Source organism: Hemiscyllium ocellatum, chromosome 37 (assembly GCF_020745735.1).
Source record: "Hemiscyllium ocellatum isolate sHemOce1 chromosome 37, sHemOce1.pat.X.cur, whole genome shotgun sequence".
Classification (NCBI taxonomy): Eukaryota; Metazoa; Chordata; class Chondrichthyes; order Orectolobiformes; family Hemiscylliidae; genus Hemiscyllium; species Hemiscyllium ocellatum.
In genome coordinates, this window is record NC_083437.1 from 24,999,048 (window position 1) to 25,021,399 (window position 22,352).

The window sequence follows — 22,352 nt, forward strand, 5'->3', positions numbered from 1 at the left end:
GCCTAATCTACTCTCAAGTGCAAATAAACACAAAATGTCCAATTCAGAACTTGCTAGTCTGATGCTTATATTCTAAAATTGTTTTCAGATATTAAGTTGGCAACAGTTTTCTTTAAACATCTAGAAATTACAGTGAACTATTAAAGCTTTGACAAGGAGCCATCAATTCTGTAAGTTATATTAAAAACAAAAGACACCATCTGTGTCACTCTTAGGATCTTAGGAGAAAGAAGCCCTCCTTCTCTTTCTTTGGTTCAGGCCAACAATGTTCCATTTCTATGGTGCCTTCAACAGTAAAACACATTGTATGCCTCTGAGAAATGAAAAAAAAAGTCAAATTTTTATCTCTAACCCAAGGATGACATACTAAGAGATGAAAAAGAGGAATTTTCAGGGAAGATATCAAAGGCTAAGAGACAGAAGGGTTTAGAGATGCAATTCCATGGCATTAAGCTGAAGTGTCTAAATGCATATTTGTCGAAGTTAAACAAAACAGGTATGATGGGCAGATACACAAGAAACCCCAACTAAAGGAAGTTCTGAGGTAGTACAGGTAAGATTTGCAAAAGATTACAGGGATAGAAAAGGTAAAAGACAGGTAGTGATTTAAATTGACTGCCGCTGGGAATTAAGTTTAAGGCATTATCATGCAATTGGTAAGGAGGACTCAGTGGAAAGTATGATACAGGCAATAGTTTTGGAGGAGGTCAAGTATATTGAGAGTGATGAACAAGAGGTAGGGAAAGACTGGACTGATTCAAAGAAATGAAGAGTTTCAAAGAAACATGAGTTAAGTTGGGCGCAGATGAAGTTATGTTGCAGAGGTGCTTTTTGTGAAGGGGACTGAAAGTTCAACTTAGCAATTAACCAACTGCCAAAAGGTGCAAAGAGTCCAGTTGAACCAGACATTGTGGTGGAGAAAGGAGACAGATTTAAATGTAAAAAACATAGAATTTATGGTGACATTACCAATCAGAATTTGAATTATTAGTGCTTAATTAAAGGAAACTGTAACAGATTGGATATCAGTCAAACAGTCTGTTAACAGTGCAGGATCAAAGATACCTTTGTTAGAGAGTATTTAGCTATGATTGCATAGGCAAAAGTTGAATTATGACAGGTTGGGGCGTAGGTGTGGTACAAGGACAATGGAGGAAAGCTTTAAAAGGAGACTTGCTAGCAGTTACACATATTGACAGATTAATGAGAGAAAATAGATCATAATCTCAGTCATACAGAATGTCATTTGAGACTTTTATTTGGTCTATTCTGATGCTGTGAAATACAACTTGAGAGAGATTCAAAACGCAATTGCAAGAAAGTTAGCACAGACTTTGGAAGCAACAATAAGAACCGAACGGGATGTCTAAAACCGGGCAGTAGTTTGCAAGGTCAAAGATGCAGGAGATGATAGCTTGAGAAAGAAACAGCACCTAACAAACAGAATAACTTATCAGAAACTAGAAGGCAAGTAATTTGATTTACAGAATACTGTGACTGAGGACAAGGAAGCTGGAGATGAGATTCATGGATAAGCTGGGTTTGGTGAGGACTAGAGAAAGTGAGGACTGCAAATGCTGGAGATCAGAGTCGAACAGTGTGACGCCGAAAAAGAACAGCCAGCATCTGAGGAGCAGGAGAATCGATGTTTCAAGCATAAACCCTTTCTGATGAAAGGTTTATGCTTGAAATGTTGATTCTCCTGCTCCTCAGATGCTGCCTGACCGCCTGTGCTTTTACAGCACTATACTCTTCCAACTGGTGGGGACAGGTCAAAGAGAAACCAGAGAAAGATGCCCTTTTCAAGACTATTTGGGAGCAGTTTATGGAGGTGAATGTGGAGATGATGGAGGTGAAAAGGAATAGGTGCAAGGGACTGAAGGTGTAGAAACAAAGAAAATAGGAGGTATGAATCATTTGACTGCTCACGATTGCTCTGCCATTCACTATGATAACAGCTGATCACCAACTCAGCACACGGTTGCTGCATTCTGCAATACTCTTGGATTTCTTTACCCCTAAAAACTATATTTAATTTCCTGTGAAAACATTAAATGCTTTGCTGTCAAATGCTTTCTGTGATAGAGAATTCAGTTGGCTCACCACTCTCTGGGTGAAGAAATTTATTTTCCTCAGTCATAAATTGCCTACCCCATATTCTTAAACTACTGCCCCTTGGGAATTGGGAACATGCTTCCTGCTTGCCTGTTAGGATTTTATAGGTTTTTTTTAATGACATAACCCCCTCACTTGCATCTAAGTTTGCTCACTGAGCTGGAAGGTTCGTTTTCAGATGTTTCATCATCATTTTAGGAATTAGTGAGCCTCCGGTGGAGCGCTGGCGTTACGACCGCTTTCTATTTATGTACTTCGGTTTCTTTTGGTTGATGATGTCATTTCCCGTTCTTTTTCTCAGAGGGTGATAAATGAGGTCCAAGTCAATGTGTTTGTTAAGAGCGCTCAGGTTGGAATGCCATGATTCCACGAATTCTTGTGCACGTCTGTTTGGCTGGTCCTACAATGGATGTGTTGTCCCGGTCAAAGTGGTGTCCTTCCTCATCTGTATTTAAGGATACTAGCGATAGCTGGTCATGTCTTTTTATGGCTAGTGGCTGGTGGCAAGTTTTCTGCCTGTATGTCCATTGTAGTGTTTGCTACAGTTCTTGCAAGGTATTTTGTAAATGACATTAGTTTAGCTTGTTGTTCATATAGGGTCTTTTAAGTTCACTAGCTGCTGTGTTGGTAGGTTTGTGGGCTACAATGACGCCAAGAGATCAGAGTAGTCAGACAGTCATTTCTGGGATGTCTTTGATGTAGGGGAGAGTGACTAGGGTTTCTGGACAAGTTTTGTCTGCTTGTTTGGGTCTGTTGCTGAGCAATTGGTGCACTGCGTTAATTGGGTACTCTTCTTTCTGAATACGCTGTATGGGCGAGTTTCCTCTGCTCTTCATACATCATCTTCAAACATGTAGACAAAACGCAACCAGAAATCCTAGCCACTCTCCCCTACATCTAAGACATCTCAGAAATGACTGCCAGACTATTCTGACCCCTTGGAATCATGGTAGTCCACAAACCCACTAATACACTAAAGCAGCAGCTAATGAACTTGAAAGACCCTATACAGACAACAAGTAAAACAAACGTCATTTACAAAATAACTTGCAAGGAATGTAACAAACACTACATTGGACAAACAGGCAGAAAACTAGCCACCAGGTTGCATGAACATCAACTAGCCACAAAAAGACATGACCAACTATCACGAGTATCCTTAAATCCATATGAGGAAAGACACCACTTCGACTGGGACAACACATCAATCCTAGAACAAGCCAAACAGAGATATGCATGAGAATTCTGAGAAGCATGGCATTCCATGTGGACCTCTATCAACAATCACATTGACTTGGACGCCATTTACCACCCTCTGGGGATAAAACATGACAACACCAATCCAAGGAAACAAACACAAATAGAAAGCGGGTCATAACACCAGGGTTTCACCAGAGGCTCACTGATGATGTTAGTACGGTGACAAAATGTCTCTAAAAGAACCTTCCAGCTCAGCGAGCAAATTTACATCCAGAATCTCAATTTAAGGTACAAATCTCAAAACTCACTAACCCCCTCATTATTCTAAACTCCATTAAATATAGTCTTGACTGATCCAGTCTCTCTTCATATGGTCAGCTCTGCCATCCCAGGAATTAGTTTGATAAATCTTCATTCCATTCACTTCATTCTTAGCCATCCTTCCTTGGATAAGGAGATCAAAACTGCACACTAAGACCCCATACAATTGTAGCAAGGAATCCATACTCCTGTACACAAATCCACTTGCTATTAAGGCCAATGTATCAATTGTCTTCTTCACCACATGGTGCACTCCATTAGTTTAAGCAACCACCAGGTCATATTGCACCTCATCTTTTCCCAATCTATCACTATTCAGATAATAATCGGTCTTCTAGGTTTGGCTAACAATGTGGACAACCTCATATATATCCGCATTATACTTTATCTGTCATGCATTTACGCACATGGAGTCATACAGCACAGAAACAGACCCTTCAGTCCAACTTATTCATGCCAACCAGACACCCCAATCTGACCTAGTCACATTTTCCAGCATTTGGCCCATATCCTCTAAACCTTTCATGTTCATATACCCATCCAGATGCCTTTTAAATGTTGTAATTGTATCCGCCTCCACCACTTCATCTAACAGATCATTAATACACCACCCTCTGTGAAAAAGTTACCCCTCAGGATCTTTTTACATCTTTCCCCTCTCACCTACGCCCTCAACTTTTGGACTCCCCCACCCTTGGCTAGTCACCTTATCTATGTCCCTCATGATTTTAGAAACCTCTATAACATCACAGCTCAGCCTACGATGCTCCAGGGGAAAAAGCTCCAGCCTGCTCAATCTCTCCCTATAACTCAAACCCTCTAGTCTTGGCAATATCCTTGTAAACCTTTTCTACACCCTCTCAAGTTTTACATCCTTCCTATACTGGAGACACCAGAATTGTATGCACTATTCCAAAAGTGGCCTCACCACTGTACAGCCACCATGTCCCAACTCCTATACTCAATGTTCTGGCCAATGAAGGCAAGCGTACCAAACACCATCTTCACCACTGTCTACCTGTGACTCCAGTTTCAAGGGACTATGAACTTGCACACAGAGGTCTCTTTGTTCGGTAATACTTGGCCATTACTCGGACCCACAGGCCCTTCTGATCAAGGTTCTGTTGTACTCTGAGATAATCATCTTTGCTGTGCATTACACCACCAGTTTTGGTGTCATCTGCAAACTAACCAACTCCCGCCTCCTATATTCACATCAAATTCATTGATATAAATTATGAAAAGCAGTGGACCCAGCTCCAATCCTATGGTACACCACTGTTCACAGGCCTTCAGTCCAAAAAACAACTCTCTGTCACCACCGTTTCCTACCTTCAAGCAATTTTATATCTGGTTGGCTGCTCCCACTGGATCCCAAGTGATCTAACCTTACTAACCAATCTAACATGTGGAGTCTTGTTGAATGCTTTTCTGAAGTCCAAGACAACAAATACCACCCTGTCTTCATCAGGTTCTTTGTCACCTCTTCAAAAAAAATTTCTACTGCCTTTATACTCTTCTACAGATTTATTCAATCTCTGTTGTCTATACCTGACATATGCTTCCTTCTTTTTCTTGACCAAAACCTCAATGTCTTGACCAAACCTCAAACCATTTTAAAACTAATAGAATGTGGTCACTGGTGCCAAAGTGCTCCCCCACTGACACTTCACCTCCCCTGCCTTACTTTCCAGGATTAGGGCAAGTTTTACATCTTCTCCAGTAGGTACATCCACTTGCTGATTGGAACAGAGAAGGCATCAGAGGATCAGAACAGCAAAGCATGGTGAGATTTGGTAATGAAGGCCACATTCGTAAAATAGCTGTTTTGATGCAGTGATGGTGCCAACTATAGTCAGCCGCAGAGGCTTTGGTAAAGAGCAAGATGGTGCCACTAATAACTCAAATTTAAATGCAAACAAAATACCAATGAACGCATTCAGAATAAATCCCTAATTTCAGTAAGCAGTTATCTTTTGACCAGAGTTCAAAGGGGTGAAAAAGATAGAAAATCATTGGTAGGTCACTGGCCTGTCAAGCTGTCCTGCTATTCAAACTGGTTATGGTTGATCCTCGACTTCAACATCATTTCCCCCTTTCTTCATATTTCTAATGTCATGAACCATAAATATATTGATTTCTGTGTTTAATACGTTCAACAAATGGTCTTCCGAACCCCTAGGGGCAGGGGACACTGAAGATTCATCACCCTCAGTGAAGAAATTCCTCCTCATCTCAGTGCTAAATAGCCTGCCCTTATTCTGGCAGTGCATCCCCAGCATCTGCACTCACCAGCTAGGGAGAGCATGCTACGCCTATCTATCAGTCTTGCCCTATAAGAACTTCATAAGTTTCAAAGAGATCACCTCATTCCTTGAAACTCTACAGGCCAGGTTTCTTCAAATAAGACATGTTCACTATCCCAGGGTGAGCTTTCATTGCAATCCCTCTAAAGGAAATAAAGCTCTCCTTAGGTAAGAAGATTAAAACCATATGCAATACTCCAGATGCAGCCTTACCAAGGCAGTAATCAATTCCAGCATGACATCTTTATTTCTATACCACAATCATATTGTGATAAAATTCTATTTGCCTACTTCACTGTTTGCTGCACTTGCTAGTTTTGAGCGACTCATGAAAAAGGTTATCAAGTTCCTAACTTCTCATTATTTAATACTGTACTTCTGTTTTATTCTACCAAAGTGGATAACCTCACATTTATTCACATCATATTTCATCGGCCATGATTGTCTATTTACTTATCCTTTCTAAATCTGCTTACGTCTGTCCCATCTAGTATCTTGCCAACAGCAAATTTGGTCCCCAAACCCAAAGCATTTATACAGACTGAGAACAAGATTGCAGTCACAGCATGGATTCTTGTAGCACATCAGTAATAACAACCTGCCACCCTGAGAATGACCCCATTCTTCTTACATTTTCTTTCTGCAAAGCAATCCTGCCCTACGCTGGGTCACAATTTTGGAACTCCCTCCTTAGTGGCATTCTGGGTCAACCCACAGTATGTGGACTGCAGCAGGTCAAGGCACCTTACCACCACCTTCTCAAGGGCAAATAGGGCTGGGCAGAAAAAAAACACATTCTAACCAGCCAGCAACACCCACGTACCACAAATGATTTTTTTTTTAAATGGAATTTTCAATTCATACTACCTCCAATCCATGTGCTCTAATTTTGTCTAGTAACTCTCTATATGAAAAATAATTATCAACATGAAGGAACAAATATAAAAGGTGGGATAACAGGAAGGGAAGAAACAGAACAGACATGGCTGGAAGTGATCAAGAGAATGAAAAAGAGAACAATGCAACACAAGTGACAGACTCTGACCCAGAACAACTGTCAAAATATACACAAAGGAATGGACAGAAGGGATTCAAGTGAAACATACATATCAGAGATTAGGACTAAAATGTTCAGTATTGTCAACAAGACAGAGGAAAATAATTTGAAAGTTGGCGAATGAAATTACTACTTTTGGGTGGTCTGATTACCTCCCAATTTAACTATTTTAGGAACACTAATAACACATGAGTTCACTTAAGAATATAGGAACTGCAAGCTCAGGACAGTCTGAGATCATGCTGTAATGAAAAGCTTTCACATATCAGCCACACACATGGATCAGCGAGAAAAAAACTAATACCCAGACTTTGATTACAGAACAAATGTTGCAAGAGAAACAAAATCACGCCTCATGTAATTTGCTGCTTTGTATTGTCAATCAAATTTTCTCCAATTGTAATTGAAAAGGTAAAATATGTATTTTGACAATATATTATTCAGTGGGATCTAAGTTACAATGTCGCCAATTTTATGCACACCATTCTTCATTTGTTCCTCACCAACTCAGAGCAGCAAGTTATTAAGCAGTTCACAAAATTTCAAGCAGTTGCAGCCTTATGCTTACCTCTCAAGGACAGAACCACTGGTGGAGGTGGGAGTGGCTGAGTCCACTTCCCCTGTGCTGTTATTCTGGCTGACACTTGGAACAGCAACATTATTTACAGAGGCTGATGGGAAATCCTCTGGAGGTTCATCAGGCCAGCCAAACTGCTCTTTTGTTTTTCCATAGATTTTTATTGAATCTACCATTGTAACCCCAGCAGGATCAACTGATGCACCAACTGCAACATCCAAGAAAACAAAAAACACAACTTCAAAAACTTGAATAGAACAAATCTATACACCAACAGGTAGGAAATGAAGATGGCTTGGTTTTCAACCTCTACAGTGCTGGGGGCTAGGAGAACAGTAATGTATTTACTCCATAAAGCAGAAATATCTAGTATTTGTTATGGATTTAATCTCATCAGATATTACCAAGAAAACTAGGACAAGTGAGTTAACCAAGCTTATACCAGCTACAGAGAGCTCCTGTGGGGCAATGGTAGTGTCCCTACCTTTGGACCTGGCTGGCCAGGTTCAAGTCCCACCTGCTCCAGAGGTTTATCATATTATCCAAATGGGTAATTTAAAAAACATCCAAGACTGCTACAGCATTACAAAAGAAAATCAACACCACTGGACTATGCGCATAAGGCATTGTTGATCAGTGCAGATGGAAAGCTATGGATCCTGTACTTCATTAACATGTTTATCAACTTAGATTGCAGCATTTCACTGACAGGTTATAGTTACCAAAAATGGTTAGCTTTTTATCAGCCTGAAGTGCTTCTTCACGCGTAAATGGATAGTCAAACCAACGAGCTCTTGTCAAGTTCAATTGCATTGTGCGACCAAAAATTTCAATATAGGATGGTGCTCTCTCAATGGCCTGTGTCCCAACTTGGATCCGCATCCCTGTCATAACCATGGTGGCGTTGTTGTTGACACCTTCCACTGTAAATCCACCTGGCTATAAAACAACAGGAATAAAATCTGAATACCAATCAAACAGATCTAATGGAGTGTAAACCTGTTTTACTACTGCCCAGTTACTGACTTTCATCTGGTCCACCAGTGGAGACTGACATCTGACAGCATAGATATGCGGGAATGTCTTTAGACATGACATAATTTACCTCAACCCAGATTGAGCACATTTAAATTAACTCCAATTAACTAAATTAGAATCTTGTTACAGCAACATGATGGTATAAGCCGGAACATGGTTCATTTTGAACAACACAATTTATTATGTTTTGGGGGTGCACTGCCTAAAAGGAAATTGAAAGCCAATTCAATAACTTCCAGTAGGAAATTGATATGCTTGAAAAGGAGAAAATTACAGTATTATGGGGAATGAGAAGGGGAGCGGAACTAATTAGATAGCTCTTTCCTCGTCATGACAAGCCTGGGCCCTACTTCTGCACTGTGTCATTCAAATATTTACTATTTACAAGCTTTTACAACATACTAAAAGTTTGGTAGCATATCAACGAACAGATCAAAAATGTGCAAAGCCATTTTGAAAGGAATTGGTGCTAATCGGCAAAGAATCAGTGAATGACACCTAGTGGTTTGCAGATGACACCAAAATTCGTGGTGCAGTGGACAGTGAAAGTGTTTATCTCAGAGTACAATAGGACCTTGATTAGATGGGCCAATGGACTGAGGAGTGACAGATTGAGTTTAATTTAGATAAGTACGAGGTGTTGCATTTTGGTAAGCCAAATTAGGACAGTACAGAGATAGTTAATTGTAGTGCCATGAGATGAGATGCTGAACAAAAAGACCTAAGGGTGCAGATACAGAGTTCCTTGAAAGTGGAATTGCAGGTAGATAGGGTGAAGGCAGCATTTGGCACGTTTGCCTTCATTGGGCAGTGCATTGAGTGTAGGAGTTCAGATATCATATTGTAGAGGACATTGGTCAGGCCACTCCTAGAATACTGTATTCAATTCTAGTCTCCCTGTGACAGGAAGGATGTTGTCCAATTTGAAAGGGCTCAGATAGGATATGCAAGGATGTTGCCAGGATTGGAGGGTTTGAGTTATACGGAGAGGCTGAATAAACTGAGGTTATTTTCCCTGGAGCTTCAAAAAGTTGATAGGTGACCTTATAGAGGCTTATAAATTCATGAAGGGCATGGATAGGGTGAATAGACAAGGTATTTTTCCCAGGGTAGGGAAGTCTAAGAATAGAGGGCATAGGTTGAAGATGACAGGAGAAAGATTAAAAGGGACCTGAGCAGCAACCTCTTCACATAGCACTAGTGCTTGTATGGAAGAGGTGCCAGAGGAGTTGGCAGAGGCTGGTACAATTACAGCATTTAAAAGGCATGTGGGTGGATATATGAATAAAACGTGAGGTCTGCAGATGCTGGAGATCAGAGCTGAAAATGTGTTGCTGGTTAAAGCACAGCAGGTTAGGCAGCATCCAAGGAACAGGAAATTCGACGTTTCGGGCCAGAATAGGAAGAGTTCAGAGGGATATGGGCCAAATGCCGGCAAAATAGAACTAAATTTACTTAGGATATCTGGTCAGCATGGACAAGTAGGATCAAAGATGTACAACTCTATGACTCGTACCTTTGTGCTAGCGACATACATGCCCGTGGAGTTCAGCCGATGTTTGATTTGTTGCATGTTGTACACCTGTAATAAGTCATTTCCTCCAAACTCAACATCAGTCAGCTGCTGGTTATGTTCAAAGAAATCAATTGGAAATGTGACTTGGCTGGTGGTGCGAGTTGCTATAGAAGAAAGTTGTCAATGGTTATTCAAGATGCTACTGAAGACACATTGTATAGTGGTATGAAGATTTTCTACACAAAAAAAAATTCCCTTTCAAACAGGCCTGATACACAGAATTTGAACTACCAAGTGCAGGTTTTGCACAGGGGTATTCAGCTCAATGGTTATCTGGCACTGCAAATCATTGGAGGGCTTTAACTTGTTTAGATTCTGAACAGATAACTGAACACTAAAATTCCAAATGTAATGCAAACACATTTCAGGATAAATAAATACATTACTTTCTTATTATAACTAAAATTAAATGGGAGCGGTGGTCTGATCATGCTTAACAAAGGAAATTAGGGATATTTGTGGGCGGCACAGTGGCACAGTGGTTAGCACTGTTGCCTCACAGTGCCAGAGATCTGAGTTCAATTCCCGCCTCAGGCGACTGACTGTGTGGAGTTTGCACATGCTCGCCATGTCTGCATGGGTTTCCTCCCACAATCCAAAAATCTGCACGTTAGGTGAATTGGCCATGCTAAATTGCCCGTACTGTTAGGTGAAGTGGTAAATGAAGGGGAATGGGTCTGGGTGGGTTACGCTTCGGCGGGTCGGTGTGGACTTGTTGGGTCGAAGTGCCTGCTTCCACACTGTAAGTAATCTAAATCTAAGTAATCTAAATTATTAGATCTAAGGAAGGGGTATGCAAATTGATCAATAATAGCAGCATAATTGAAGATTGCCAATTTTTAAGACTTCAGCAGGAGGGCAAATGGTTTGATTAAGGCGGGCGGAGTAGAGTATAGGTGCAAACTTGCAGGAAACATATAAACTGGTTGTTGAAGCTTCTACAGTATGTCAAGGGAAAATGATAGTGAAGACAAATGTGGGTCCCTCAAAGTCAGAAACAGAGGATATTATGAGAAACAAAGAGATGGAAGACCAACTAAAAACAATTTGGTTCTGACTTCACAAAGAAACAACATTCCAATAATGTTAGGAAACTCAGGGTCTGGTAAGATGGAGGAGCTGAATGAAATATGTAACATTAAGAAAATGGTGCTGGGAAAGTGATGGGATAAAAGTCCGATAAATCCCCAGAGCCTGAAAATCTGCCTCCCTGCACGCTTAAGGAAGTGGCCTTTGAACTAATAGGTGCATTAGTGATCATCTTTCAAGATTCTATAGACTAAAAATTCCTATGGATCGGAGGGTAGCTAATGTAACCCCACTATTTGAAAAAGGATGTAATGAGAAACAGGGAATTAAATTCCTGATATTGGTACTGGAATGCTAGAGTCCGTTATAAAAGATTTAATGGTAGAGCACTGGAAAATAGTGATAGGATTGGACAGCATCAGCCTGGAAGAGAAATCATGCTTGATTAATCTATTATAATTTTCCAAAGATGCAATAAGTAGTATCAATAAGGGAGGAGTGAGTGGATGTGATTTAATGTGGACTTTCAGAAGGCCTTTGATAAGGTCACATATAAGAAATTAGCATGTAAAATTAAAGAGCATGTGATTGGGAATAAAGAACTGACACAAAGAGAGAACTGGTTGGCAGACAGGGAACAAAGTGCAAGAATAAAGGGTCTATTCCAAGTTGCACAAGTGGAACATCGCAGGGGTCAGTGTTTGGAACCCAGTAGTTCACAATGCCCATTAATGATTTAGATGAGGGAACAAAGTATCATGTCTTCAAGCCTGCAGACAACGCCAAGCTGAGCGGGAGGGTGAACTGTGAGATGGATGCAGAGATGCTTCAACATGATGTGGACAGATTGTGGGCTAATGCAAGGCAGACGAAATACAATGTGGATAAGTGTGAGGTTGTCCACTTTGGTTACAAAAATAGGAAGCCAGATTATCTAAAAGGCAGCATACTGGGAAAGGGGAAGGTGCACCACGAGCTAAGCGCCCTTGTATGTCAGTCGCTGAAAGTAAGCATACATGGTCAAAGGTGGTGAAGGTAAATATTATTTTGTTGTTCAAAGTGAAAGCATTTGAGTACAGCAGCAGCAATGCCTTGTCACAATTGTATGAGGCATTAGTGAGACCACAAGTTCAGCACTGTGTGCAGTTATGGTCTCCTTCTGAGGATGGATGTTCTAGCTACAGAGGGAGTGAGTGCAATAAAGATTAACTGACTGATTCCTGGGATGGCAGAATTGACATATGAAGAAAATATTGCATCATATAGGACTACATTCACTGGAGTTTAGAAGAACGAATGGAAAATCTCATAGAAACACCTAAACTTCTAACAGGATTAGACAAGCTAATTGCAAGAAGTATGTTCGGGATGACCATGTTAGTTCAGAGCCAGGGGTAATTACTTAAAGAAAAGTAGACCATTTACAACTGGGATGAGAAGAAATTTCAACACCCAGAGACAGGTGAGCTTGCATACTGTTCTGTCACAGAAAGTAATTGCAACCAAAACATTGAATGTTTTGAAGGAATTGGACGTTGTTCTTGGGGCTAAAGGGATTAAAACATATAGGGAGAAAGTGGGAACAGGGTACTAAGTTGATGATCAGCCACGATCAAATTGAATGGCAGAGCAGGCTTGAAGGACCAAATGGCCTACCCCTGCCCCATGCTTCTATTTAACTGTGAATGATTCATGTTGTCAGCAGTGCTTTAACACAGCTTGTAGAATAAATCTGTCTGGTCAAATCAGAACCAATCAGTTGAAAGGGCCCAACTCTAATATTAACCTGACCCTTACTTTTACTCACATGCTGTACAATTCAAGCACTCTCTTTATTCCAAACAGGAAATAACATGGAGATTGAATTTGTACAACTCTCATCCATAGATTCTATCAACAAACACATCGACCTGGACCTAATTTTACCGGCCACTGCAGCGGACAGCCAGAACTGACAACGGGAAGCGGCAGAGACAAGCCACTATAAATGCCGGAGGAAACATCACGGAAGCACTTCACAGGAAGCTCCCAAGCACTGAGGATGTCACCTAGACAGGGGACGAAACGTTTGCAACACAAACTCCCAGCTCGGCGAACAGAACCACAACAACGAGCACCTGAGCTACAAATCTCCCAAACTTTGAGTAACAACTTTTATTACGAGTCCCAATAAAGTGTAACTATGGCCAATCACAAGAACATAGAGGACTGGAAAGGAAGCAGATCCCAAATCTCAGTGGTGACATCTCGAGCTCAAGTCCCAGCACCACCACCAGTTTGAAATAATCACTTTACTTGCCTTTTTTATTTGGAAAGATACGACGAAAACTGGTTGAGAGAATGTGGCAGAGCATAGTGAATAGCAAGAGTTATAGAAGAGGGGGCAATAATTAACTCATGGTTAATTCACCACTTTTTGGTTGTGCTTATCTATTTTGCACTGAGCTTGATAATTTAGCAGTCAACTAGGAGAAAGTGAGGACTGCGGATGCTGGAGATCAGAATCAAAGAGTGTGATGCTAGAAAAGCACAGCTGGTCAGACAGCATCCGAGGTGCAGGAGAATCAACGTTTCAAGCATAAGATGATTCTCCTGCTCCTCGGCTGCTGGCTGACTGGCTGTGCTTTTCCAGCACCACACTCTTCAAACTTTACACAAGAACAGACTTCGATCCTTGAAGAGCTGCAAGAGGGATTCGAATGAGGGTACCATCTTCTTCACTTTAAGCAGAAAAACCATGTCACTCAAACACAACAACTCATATGTATTCTTGCAGCTTCCCTCTCCTTTTACCCAAGTACAGTATTGCTCAGAGAATAAAACCTTACTGGCAGCTGCAGCCTTGCGTTTGCGGACTGGTTTCAAGATGCTGATGACGCTGCTGGGTTGCAGTGAAGGCTGTAGCCAATAAGAAGTGTTCTCAACATTTGCCATGTAGATCCGCAGGCTGCCATCCTCACACAGGAGTATCATGGTGGTTCTTTGCTGGTCATTGCTGGCTGTGTGGCGAATTGCAACCATGTCCTGGATCTAAAATACAAGGAGCGGGGCAATGGCACAGCACACAAGAATATGAAATATCAAAGCAAGCAATGCTCATTTAAATGCCTCCTACTAAGACTATTTACTTGCTAATCTATTTTCATCTTACCAAGTCCCTCTACTGGTTAATTCTGCATGTGTATAATTGACTGCCCACTCGAAAACAGAATAGCCCTCAAATTTAATCTTCTCCTTTCACAAATTATCCTACTTGGGTTCTTTAATCCATTTAGCAAATTATAAATGGAGACCTTTCCCTACTATACTTTCCAAGAAAATGGAGAAGTTTTCTTAATGTACTCTCTGAAAATTGTAACCGCTTCAGAACTTTTTTAGTCTCTTTAATTATTTCCAGTGATACACAGATATCCCATGAGTTCTGTCACTAATAATTGGTGGGAAGCATTAGTTCCTTGATTTATGATGATACTCATACACCCAGCAGTTGAGTGATCTTTATAACAATAAAAGATGAACAGCACATATTCAAAGTATGATTTTAAAAGTGCAAAGTACGTTCACTTAGTATCTGCAAAAATGAGTCTTTTCTTTCAAATGCATTACTTCACACCTTTCGTCTGATGCAATCTATCGCTTGTTTTCTCATCAATAATTTGTAGGTTAGTAACAGAAATCTTTTTTAAGGAATTGTCCCAAATAATGAAGAACCATCAGTAAAGTACTAGCGAACTTAATATTGTAAAAAAAGAGAGCTGATGAATATGACATTTGTAGCACTCTCTTTATTCCAAACAGGAAATAACATGGAGATTGAATTTATACAACTGAGTCCCAATAAAGTGTAACTATGGCCAATCACAAGAACATAGAAGACTGGAAAGGAAGCAGATCCCAAATCTCAGTGGTTACATCTAGAGCTCAAGTCCCAGCACCACCACCAATTTGGAATTATCATTTTACTTGCCTTTTTTATTTGAAAAGATACAACAATAACTGGTTGAGAGAATGTGGCGGAGCATAGTGAGTAGAAAGAGTTATAGAAGAGAGAGGCAATAATTAACTCATGGTTAATTCACCACTTTTTGGTTGTGCTTATCTATTTTGCACTGAGCTTGGTAATTTAGCAGTCAACTAGGAGAAAGGGAGGACTGGAGATCAGAGTCAAAGAGTGTGATGCTAGAAAAGCACAACTGGTCAGCACATCCTATTCATTCTAAATGCAAGGTCTCCATGCAAAATGTGAACAAGAAAACTTGCTTACTAGTAAGTTGTTAACATTCATTTGGTCACAACCTGCTTCCTCAGATGATCCTATCCGTCCCAACATTCAACCAAAACCACCAGTGACCTGGATCAGGAATCTGGGTTGATTACTCTCTCTCTAATTCACAATTCAGGAAATAAATTATGGTTCAGTGCTGAAAGAATTCTCTTCCAAATGGCTCAGCTATTCACTAGAAAAAGTGAACCACCAGAGAAACTCAAAGAACAAATTGACAATTTAGTTGGCAACCCTTCATTGGAGGTTTAAGGGAGATGTAGGAACCATTTCCTTCTCATATTACTTATTATTTTGGTACTTATAATTTTCAATTGATTTAGAATTTAACTTTAGTATTTTTCCAACCATTTAAAGTGACTTCTCTTACTTGACCAGGCTAGTACTTATAAAATAAATCATTAAACCTATTTTTCTTTGCATGTATTTCCAGTATTTTCCATCTTATTTTCTTTTGTAACATCTAAACTTAGAAAGTAACACAGGATTGTGGAAAGCAAATCATCATAGATCCATCAGCTAAGCCCAGGATCTACCTTCACAACAGTCTGAACAGTTCAAAACAGCAGCTATAATTAATCAATCAGTCATGTCAATCAATTTGAATCACCAGCTCCAAATGTCAATAAGGCAATGGATAGAGATAAAAAAGGGAATGTGAAGCTAGTTACAGAATCTAATAAATTGCAAACACTGAGCTGCATTGTCAGAACTGGGTGCTCAACTCCACAATTTCATTAATGCACACAAATATTATATGTGGTTTTGTCCCTTTTTCCCAGGTTAGATAGTAAACATCTCCCAGGATCATTACATTCCAGTGCTGACATGTTTCACTGCGGTAATTTAAAAATAATCTGCACTAAACCGCATGAGACACTTGAGGATTTTGCTATGGGAATGTTATGTTAATACATCCAAAAGGCAATAATTCAGAGAAAATCTACATGAGCAATACAAATGAAAGGTAAAATTCAATTTTATCCATTTGAGCAACTTATTGCCCAATGTCTGCATTCATAAGACAATGTCTGACCTTGGCTTTGGCTGGTAGAGTTTTAATCTCCTGGATGAGGAAGGTGTCTGGTTTGACCATGATGACAAGTGGAATTCCAGTGGTTTGCTGGACACAACAGACCAAGCCAGGATGATTCATCACTTCTGACCACTGGCACAGGGCAGGAACAGTTTTCCCACTACCACCATTTGAACTGCACAGAGGAAAATAATGGAAGACAAACATGAACAGATGAATCAGACAGACTGAGTTAATGACGCTAAGACCTGAGAAATAGACTGACATTAAATAAAAGGAGAATGGGCGAGAGAGGGAAAGGAGTGTGAGAAGGGAAAGAGAGAGACAAAGGTATTGGAAATAATCGGAAAGTGAAAAGGAAGAGAGAATGGGAAACAGCAGAACCAGTGAATAAGGAAAGAGCAATACAACAAATCAACTTCATTTTAACCATCTGACATCCTCAGCTGACTACACTGTTTGAAAAATGCAGACACAGAAATTAATAACCAGTTGCACAGAAGGGGCGCAGTTGCACATGGCTGCAGATATCAAAAGGTGTTGAGATATACCTAACTCTCAATCAAGATTCATTAAAAATTACAAAAGGAGGACAGGACCACTATAACGTGTATAAAGCAGAAACTTTTTAAAGCTTATAGAGAAATGATTGTGGTAAAGAGTTTGTGTGGAAACCAGTTTAAAATCATAAACAGGACTGACCACGTGAGCGGCACTGTGGCTCAGTGGTTAGTACTACTGCCTCACAGCACCAGGGACCTGGGTTTGATTCCCGCCTTTCTGTCTGTGTGGTGTTTGCATGTTCTCCCATTGTCTGCGTGGGTTTCCTCCAGGTGCTCCAATTTACTCCCACAATCCAAAGATGTGCAGGTTAGGTGAATTGGCCATGCTAAATTGCCCATAGTGTTAGGTGCATTAGCCAGGGATAAATATGGGGTAGGGGAATGGGTCTGGGTGGATTACGTTTCGGAGGATCAGTTTGGACTTGTTGGACCGAACGGCCTGTTTCCATACTGTAGGGAATTTAATCTAAGTTACAGAATGTTGTCAAGTAGACCTGTTTTGAAACTTAAAGAAGCATTATCATTGTGGAATGTGCAATGAGGAGGAATTGATGTGCCTAAAAGAAATTGCAATCTCTGCAGAACTTATTGACTGGAGTTTTGTTTACCTTTACACAGAATTACAATGCAATATTTCTTGGTAGCTTGTGGTCATGTGATAATTAGGATACCCAACAAGTACCCATCAAGATTCGTGGAAAGAATGTAAATACGTAAAATGAACTGCAACTGGGGAAACTGAGCCCCCTGTAGGTGTATTTCATCATACATATATTTAGCACATGTATTGCAGCAATTCACAACAGTGGCCCACAGCCATCTTCCTAAGGGCAACCTCAATAGGTAAATACGTTGGCCAGTCCTATTAGTGAAAAAAATAATAAACCCTTGTGTTTTTCAGGATCTCAAACCTCTCTGCCTCTAGTGTCACCTGAACACTACAGCAATGTATTAATACCCCACAAGGCTCAGAACACTATTGTTGTGAGCAACTCTGGGAAGAACAGACTAAACTGATATTTCAGATGCAGGTTCTGGCCAAGATTCTGTATGTGAAACTTTAACCTGCCCTGTCTGCAGAAACTGACAGACCTGAGAGTTAACAGCATTGAGAGTTTTGTCAGCTTTCTTGTTACCATTTAACTAATCTCCACTGGGGCACATTTTGTTTAGATAACAAATTATTAATGTAACCATATGAATCAGAAAACATAAAACCAGGAAATCTAACAGGTTTCTCAAAGTTAAACAAAGAAGCATCTCTCCCTTACCTCCTGACAGATAGTCCTAGGTGTCACTCACCTTTTCAGATTGATTGGAAACAGCCGTTGCACTTCCAGTGATATGCGACTTAACATGGCAGCAAAGGACTTGCCTTGGCTATAACTAAAAAACAGCATCTGTAGAACATGGGAGTAATAAACCGAGACACCACCACCTGCAACCTGCCCATTACTGTCCTGGAAAGAAAAAGAAAATGAACTATGTTCAAATGCGCACACTGAACAGAATGCACGCAAAATATTTTATATTTACATTTCAAATGGAGGTTTTATTTATTTTATATATGAACAGCACCTTCCTTTATCAAATTTGTTGTTTTCATTCAAAGGGATTCTGAAAATACAGCACATGGAATTCCACAGTTTGTGGTACTTAGGTTACAATTAATATTATGCTTCCTATAGCACAACAGCTTCAACAGTGCATAGCATTTTAGAGCAGAATAAAGAGAACGCCAACTAAATGCAAATTTTTTCAGCCCTAATGGTCACGACTGCTTGTACTGGCAGCCTCAGCACCAAATTACTAGAAAGGTTTACAGGTTTCTTATTAGAATATGGGTGACAACAGTCATACAGTTTTAACTGCTTATCCCTAGTTGCCCTGCGTCTCACACAGGACAGATCGGGTGGAGCCAGAAGTATAGGTTCTTGTCATCATTAAATTACCAACGTTGCTAATTTCAATTTCACAAATTCTTCAATTAGGCTTGGAATTTACAATGCTGAAAATGCGTTGCTGGAAAAGCGCAGCAGGTCAGGCAGCATCCAAGGAGCAGGAGAGTCGACGTTTCGGGCATGAGCCCTTCTTCAGCCCTTCTTTCCTGAAGAAGGGCTCATGCCCGAAACGTCGATTCTCCTGCTCCTTGGATGCTGCCTGACCTGCTGTGCTTTTCCAGCAACACATTTTCAGCTCTGATCTCCAGCATCTGCAGTCCTCACTTTCTCCTTGGAATTTACAATCTCTGGGTTGCAAGTTCAATGCCTTCAAAGAATTTCCAAAATAGTCCAGACAACCCAATTTTAATTTCTAGCCATTTTATCAACTGAGCTCCATCAAATTCCAGCTGACTTCAGGCATTAGCTCGAAAAGGACTCCCAAGGGGCCTTTACTAACTAGAAAATATTACACTTGGATAGAGAAACCTGACATTAAAAATACAAAACTCAATCTCCCACAGACCTTCAGATCTTCATGCACGATTTCAAGTACATTAGTGACATAGAATGGTCCATGCTGAGCACTGCTCGCTTCTTCCATCACTTGGGTGTAGATATAACCAGCTGAAGACATAATAACAATAATACTCTTCCCTTCCTCACTGAACAAAAATGTTGTGTCACGGATCTTGGAGCTTGGCAGAAGAAAATAGTACATTGGACTCAAGGCATCAGCGGACAAGTCATAAACCTGCAAACAAAGGTTAAGACACAATCTGTGAAGGAACTAATGCACCTACTTTACACTTAACAATATTTAACAGCAGCAGCTTGTGTTGCTTGCACATGTAGAATCTTCTATTTGAATTTAAAACAACTTTGAAATGAAAAGTAACACCAGTTTAGTCCCTGCCAATTTAAGATTGGTTAAGGACAGCTTAGGAGGCACTTGGTCTTTGAAAAGTGTTTTTTAAGGATACTTATTTTTCAATTCCATATCTTAAATGTTACATTTTTTTTTTACAGATTATTACTTTCGGCTTAGGGACAATGTTGCCTATCCTTGAATGGCAGCAAATAAAAAACTACTCTTTAGGTACTGACTGGTAAAACAATTTGTACCCCTGCCACTCTAGGAACTTCATTCAAATGTGGTGTCAAGATACCTTTACTTTAAGTTGCAAGAGTCTTGAAAGAAATTAGTTGCGACAGCTGTAACTCAGTTCTTGAATAGCCTGCAGTAAATTAACTTGCCACTAATTCAACATAAGGAATGCTAACATGGACCATGGAAGGATCCAAGGTTCTCCCACCAGTACTTTTAAGGCAAATCAATTGGAATGTCCCAGCCAGGAGTGCCTGAAGCCGTCAAAAGGTGGCTCCACTCTTTAGCCCTGACACCAGCCACCATGCCAAAGACAATATAAATCTCCATTTTCTTTAGTGGAATATCAGAGCATGCTGAAAGAGAAATACAGATTAGCAAAAGGATTACACTCAGTTACCCCAGCCTTACCTTGACAAAATCTGCTGTTATAATTGCAAGCTCTGTCTGTGATCCTGGAAGCCACACTGCTTTAATGATGAAGTTGCCAGTGGCAAGTTGTGGATGGAGAACAAGATGATCAGAGACTGATCCTGAATTGCTGAATGTTAGAACATGGCAGTCCTGGAAAATGAGATGCATAAAGAAAATGTTACTGCTATACCATCAATCTATATTAAGCAGGGAATAATCATGAGATGAACAGAGAAACAATTTGTGACTTATGAGCGCCACCCAAGAAATGTACAAGATGTGACCGAAGTCAATTTCGGTTAGAAATAACATCCTGTCAGTCAGAGATGTTGAAAATAATGACACTTGAAAAAGACTGTCCCTTCCCAATGTAATGACTCAACTTGGAGATCATGATTCACATGTAAAGCTAGATAGTAAGGCAAGCAAACAATTTGATTGAACAGTCAACATAACCAGACTGAGTCTGTACTCATTCAATTTCAGGTAAGGATCACTAGAGGGAGTGCTGAACAACATCTTCCACAGATGCATGATATTTCAACTATGATGTCCTGGTCTCATGGTTTCAACAATATAAAACAAAGCAGTATTTGATGTGACATAAATTCTGAGATATCAATCTCCAGCACACAATGGCTAAAATACAATTAGGTTTGTGACAACGCATTCCAGATCAGAATAACCCAGGGTGGAAAAAATTCTAATTTTGCGCACAGATTTCATACCAATAATAAAAATGTTTCCTTTAGTTGCCAACATTTCTGCCAGTAAGAGCTAATACCCTGACACAGATGCTCACAATTTTGAGCATGTTCAGTTAATCTCTCCCTTCACCTTCTTAGGTCTAAGGAGACCAATCCCAGCAACTCTATTTCACTGGTTATTGAAGTCCTTTGTCTTTAAGGCTATTCTAAAACATCTATCCTAACTGCAGTGCCCAGACAAATGGACATACCACTCCAATTTAGAGCTAGTTGGTGACTTGGGATGATTTAACACAGTTTCCTTGGTTTTATAATCTGTGCCTCTATTTATTAAGTCAAGGATCCTGCATCCTTTTATTAAATGATTGAAAACTGTGTTGCCATCTTCAAAGATTTATACATATAAACACAACCCCTTCTAAACAAACTTAACAAAAGGTCAATCTTTCTGATGGTTCAAACACCACATACCTTGAGTCCACACACAGCAAGGTAATCCTCATTACATGGATTTCCGGTAAGACTCAGAACAGTGAAGGGAACCGGAGCTGAAGCTAGACGAGTCAATGTCAATTTCCGCTTGCTCGAGTCAGCTTGTTTGAGTAAAGCTGATAGCTGCAGCACGGTGATCTACAAGGGAATAGAAATGGTTTAGTTTGAACTGAAAATGAGTTCTGTGGATGCATCCTCAGATTATAATAAACTAGAGCTTAAATGCATTGCCTCTTAGATATTCTATCTTGGACATGTTCCTGATTTTATTCCTCTCCTCAGCAACTTCTCAGGGAACGACAGACCAGTGAGCCTGACATGTGGGCAAGTTGCTGCTTGGAATCCTGAGGGACAGGATTTACATGCATTTGGAAAGGCATGGACTGATGAGGGATGATCAACATGGCTTTGCGCGTGAGATGCCATGTCTCATGAACTTGATCGAGTTTTCTGTAGGAGTAACGAAAGAGGTTTATGAGGGAAGAGGCAGTGGACGTGATCTATATGGACTTCAGTAAGGTGTTCAACAAGGTACCTCATGGTAAACTGGTTAGCAAGGTTAGATCACATGGAATACAGGGAGAACCAGCC

The 22,352-nt window shown here is 40.3% G+C and overlaps 1 protein-coding gene across 1 annotated transcript in view; it reads right to left on the reverse strand.

The window, feature by feature from the left end:
- Window positions 1-22,352, reverse strand: part of ubr4 (ubiquitin protein ligase E3 component n-recognin 4) — a 188,234-nt gene that overhangs the window by 92,353 nt on the left and 73,529 nt on the right. Inside the window, exons 41-49 of the mRNA XM_060852252.1 lie at window positions 21,741-21,899; window positions 20,560-20,712; window positions 19,567-19,794; window positions 18,403-18,560; window positions 16,538-16,712; window positions 14,048-14,249; window positions 10,131-10,294; window positions 8,299-8,515; window positions 7,568-7,784 (exon numbers count right to left, since the gene is read on the reverse strand). Coding sequence (XP_060708235.1) covers window positions 7,568-7,784; window positions 8,299-8,515; window positions 10,131-10,294; window positions 14,048-14,249; window positions 16,538-16,712; window positions 18,403-18,560; window positions 19,567-19,794; window positions 20,560-20,712; window positions 21,741-21,899 — 1,673 coding nt within the window. The remainder of the gene's footprint in view (window positions 1-7,567; window positions 7,785-8,298; window positions 8,516-10,130; window positions 10,295-14,047; window positions 14,250-16,537; window positions 16,713-18,402; window positions 18,561-19,566; window positions 19,795-20,559; window positions 20,713-21,740; window positions 21,900-22,352) is intronic.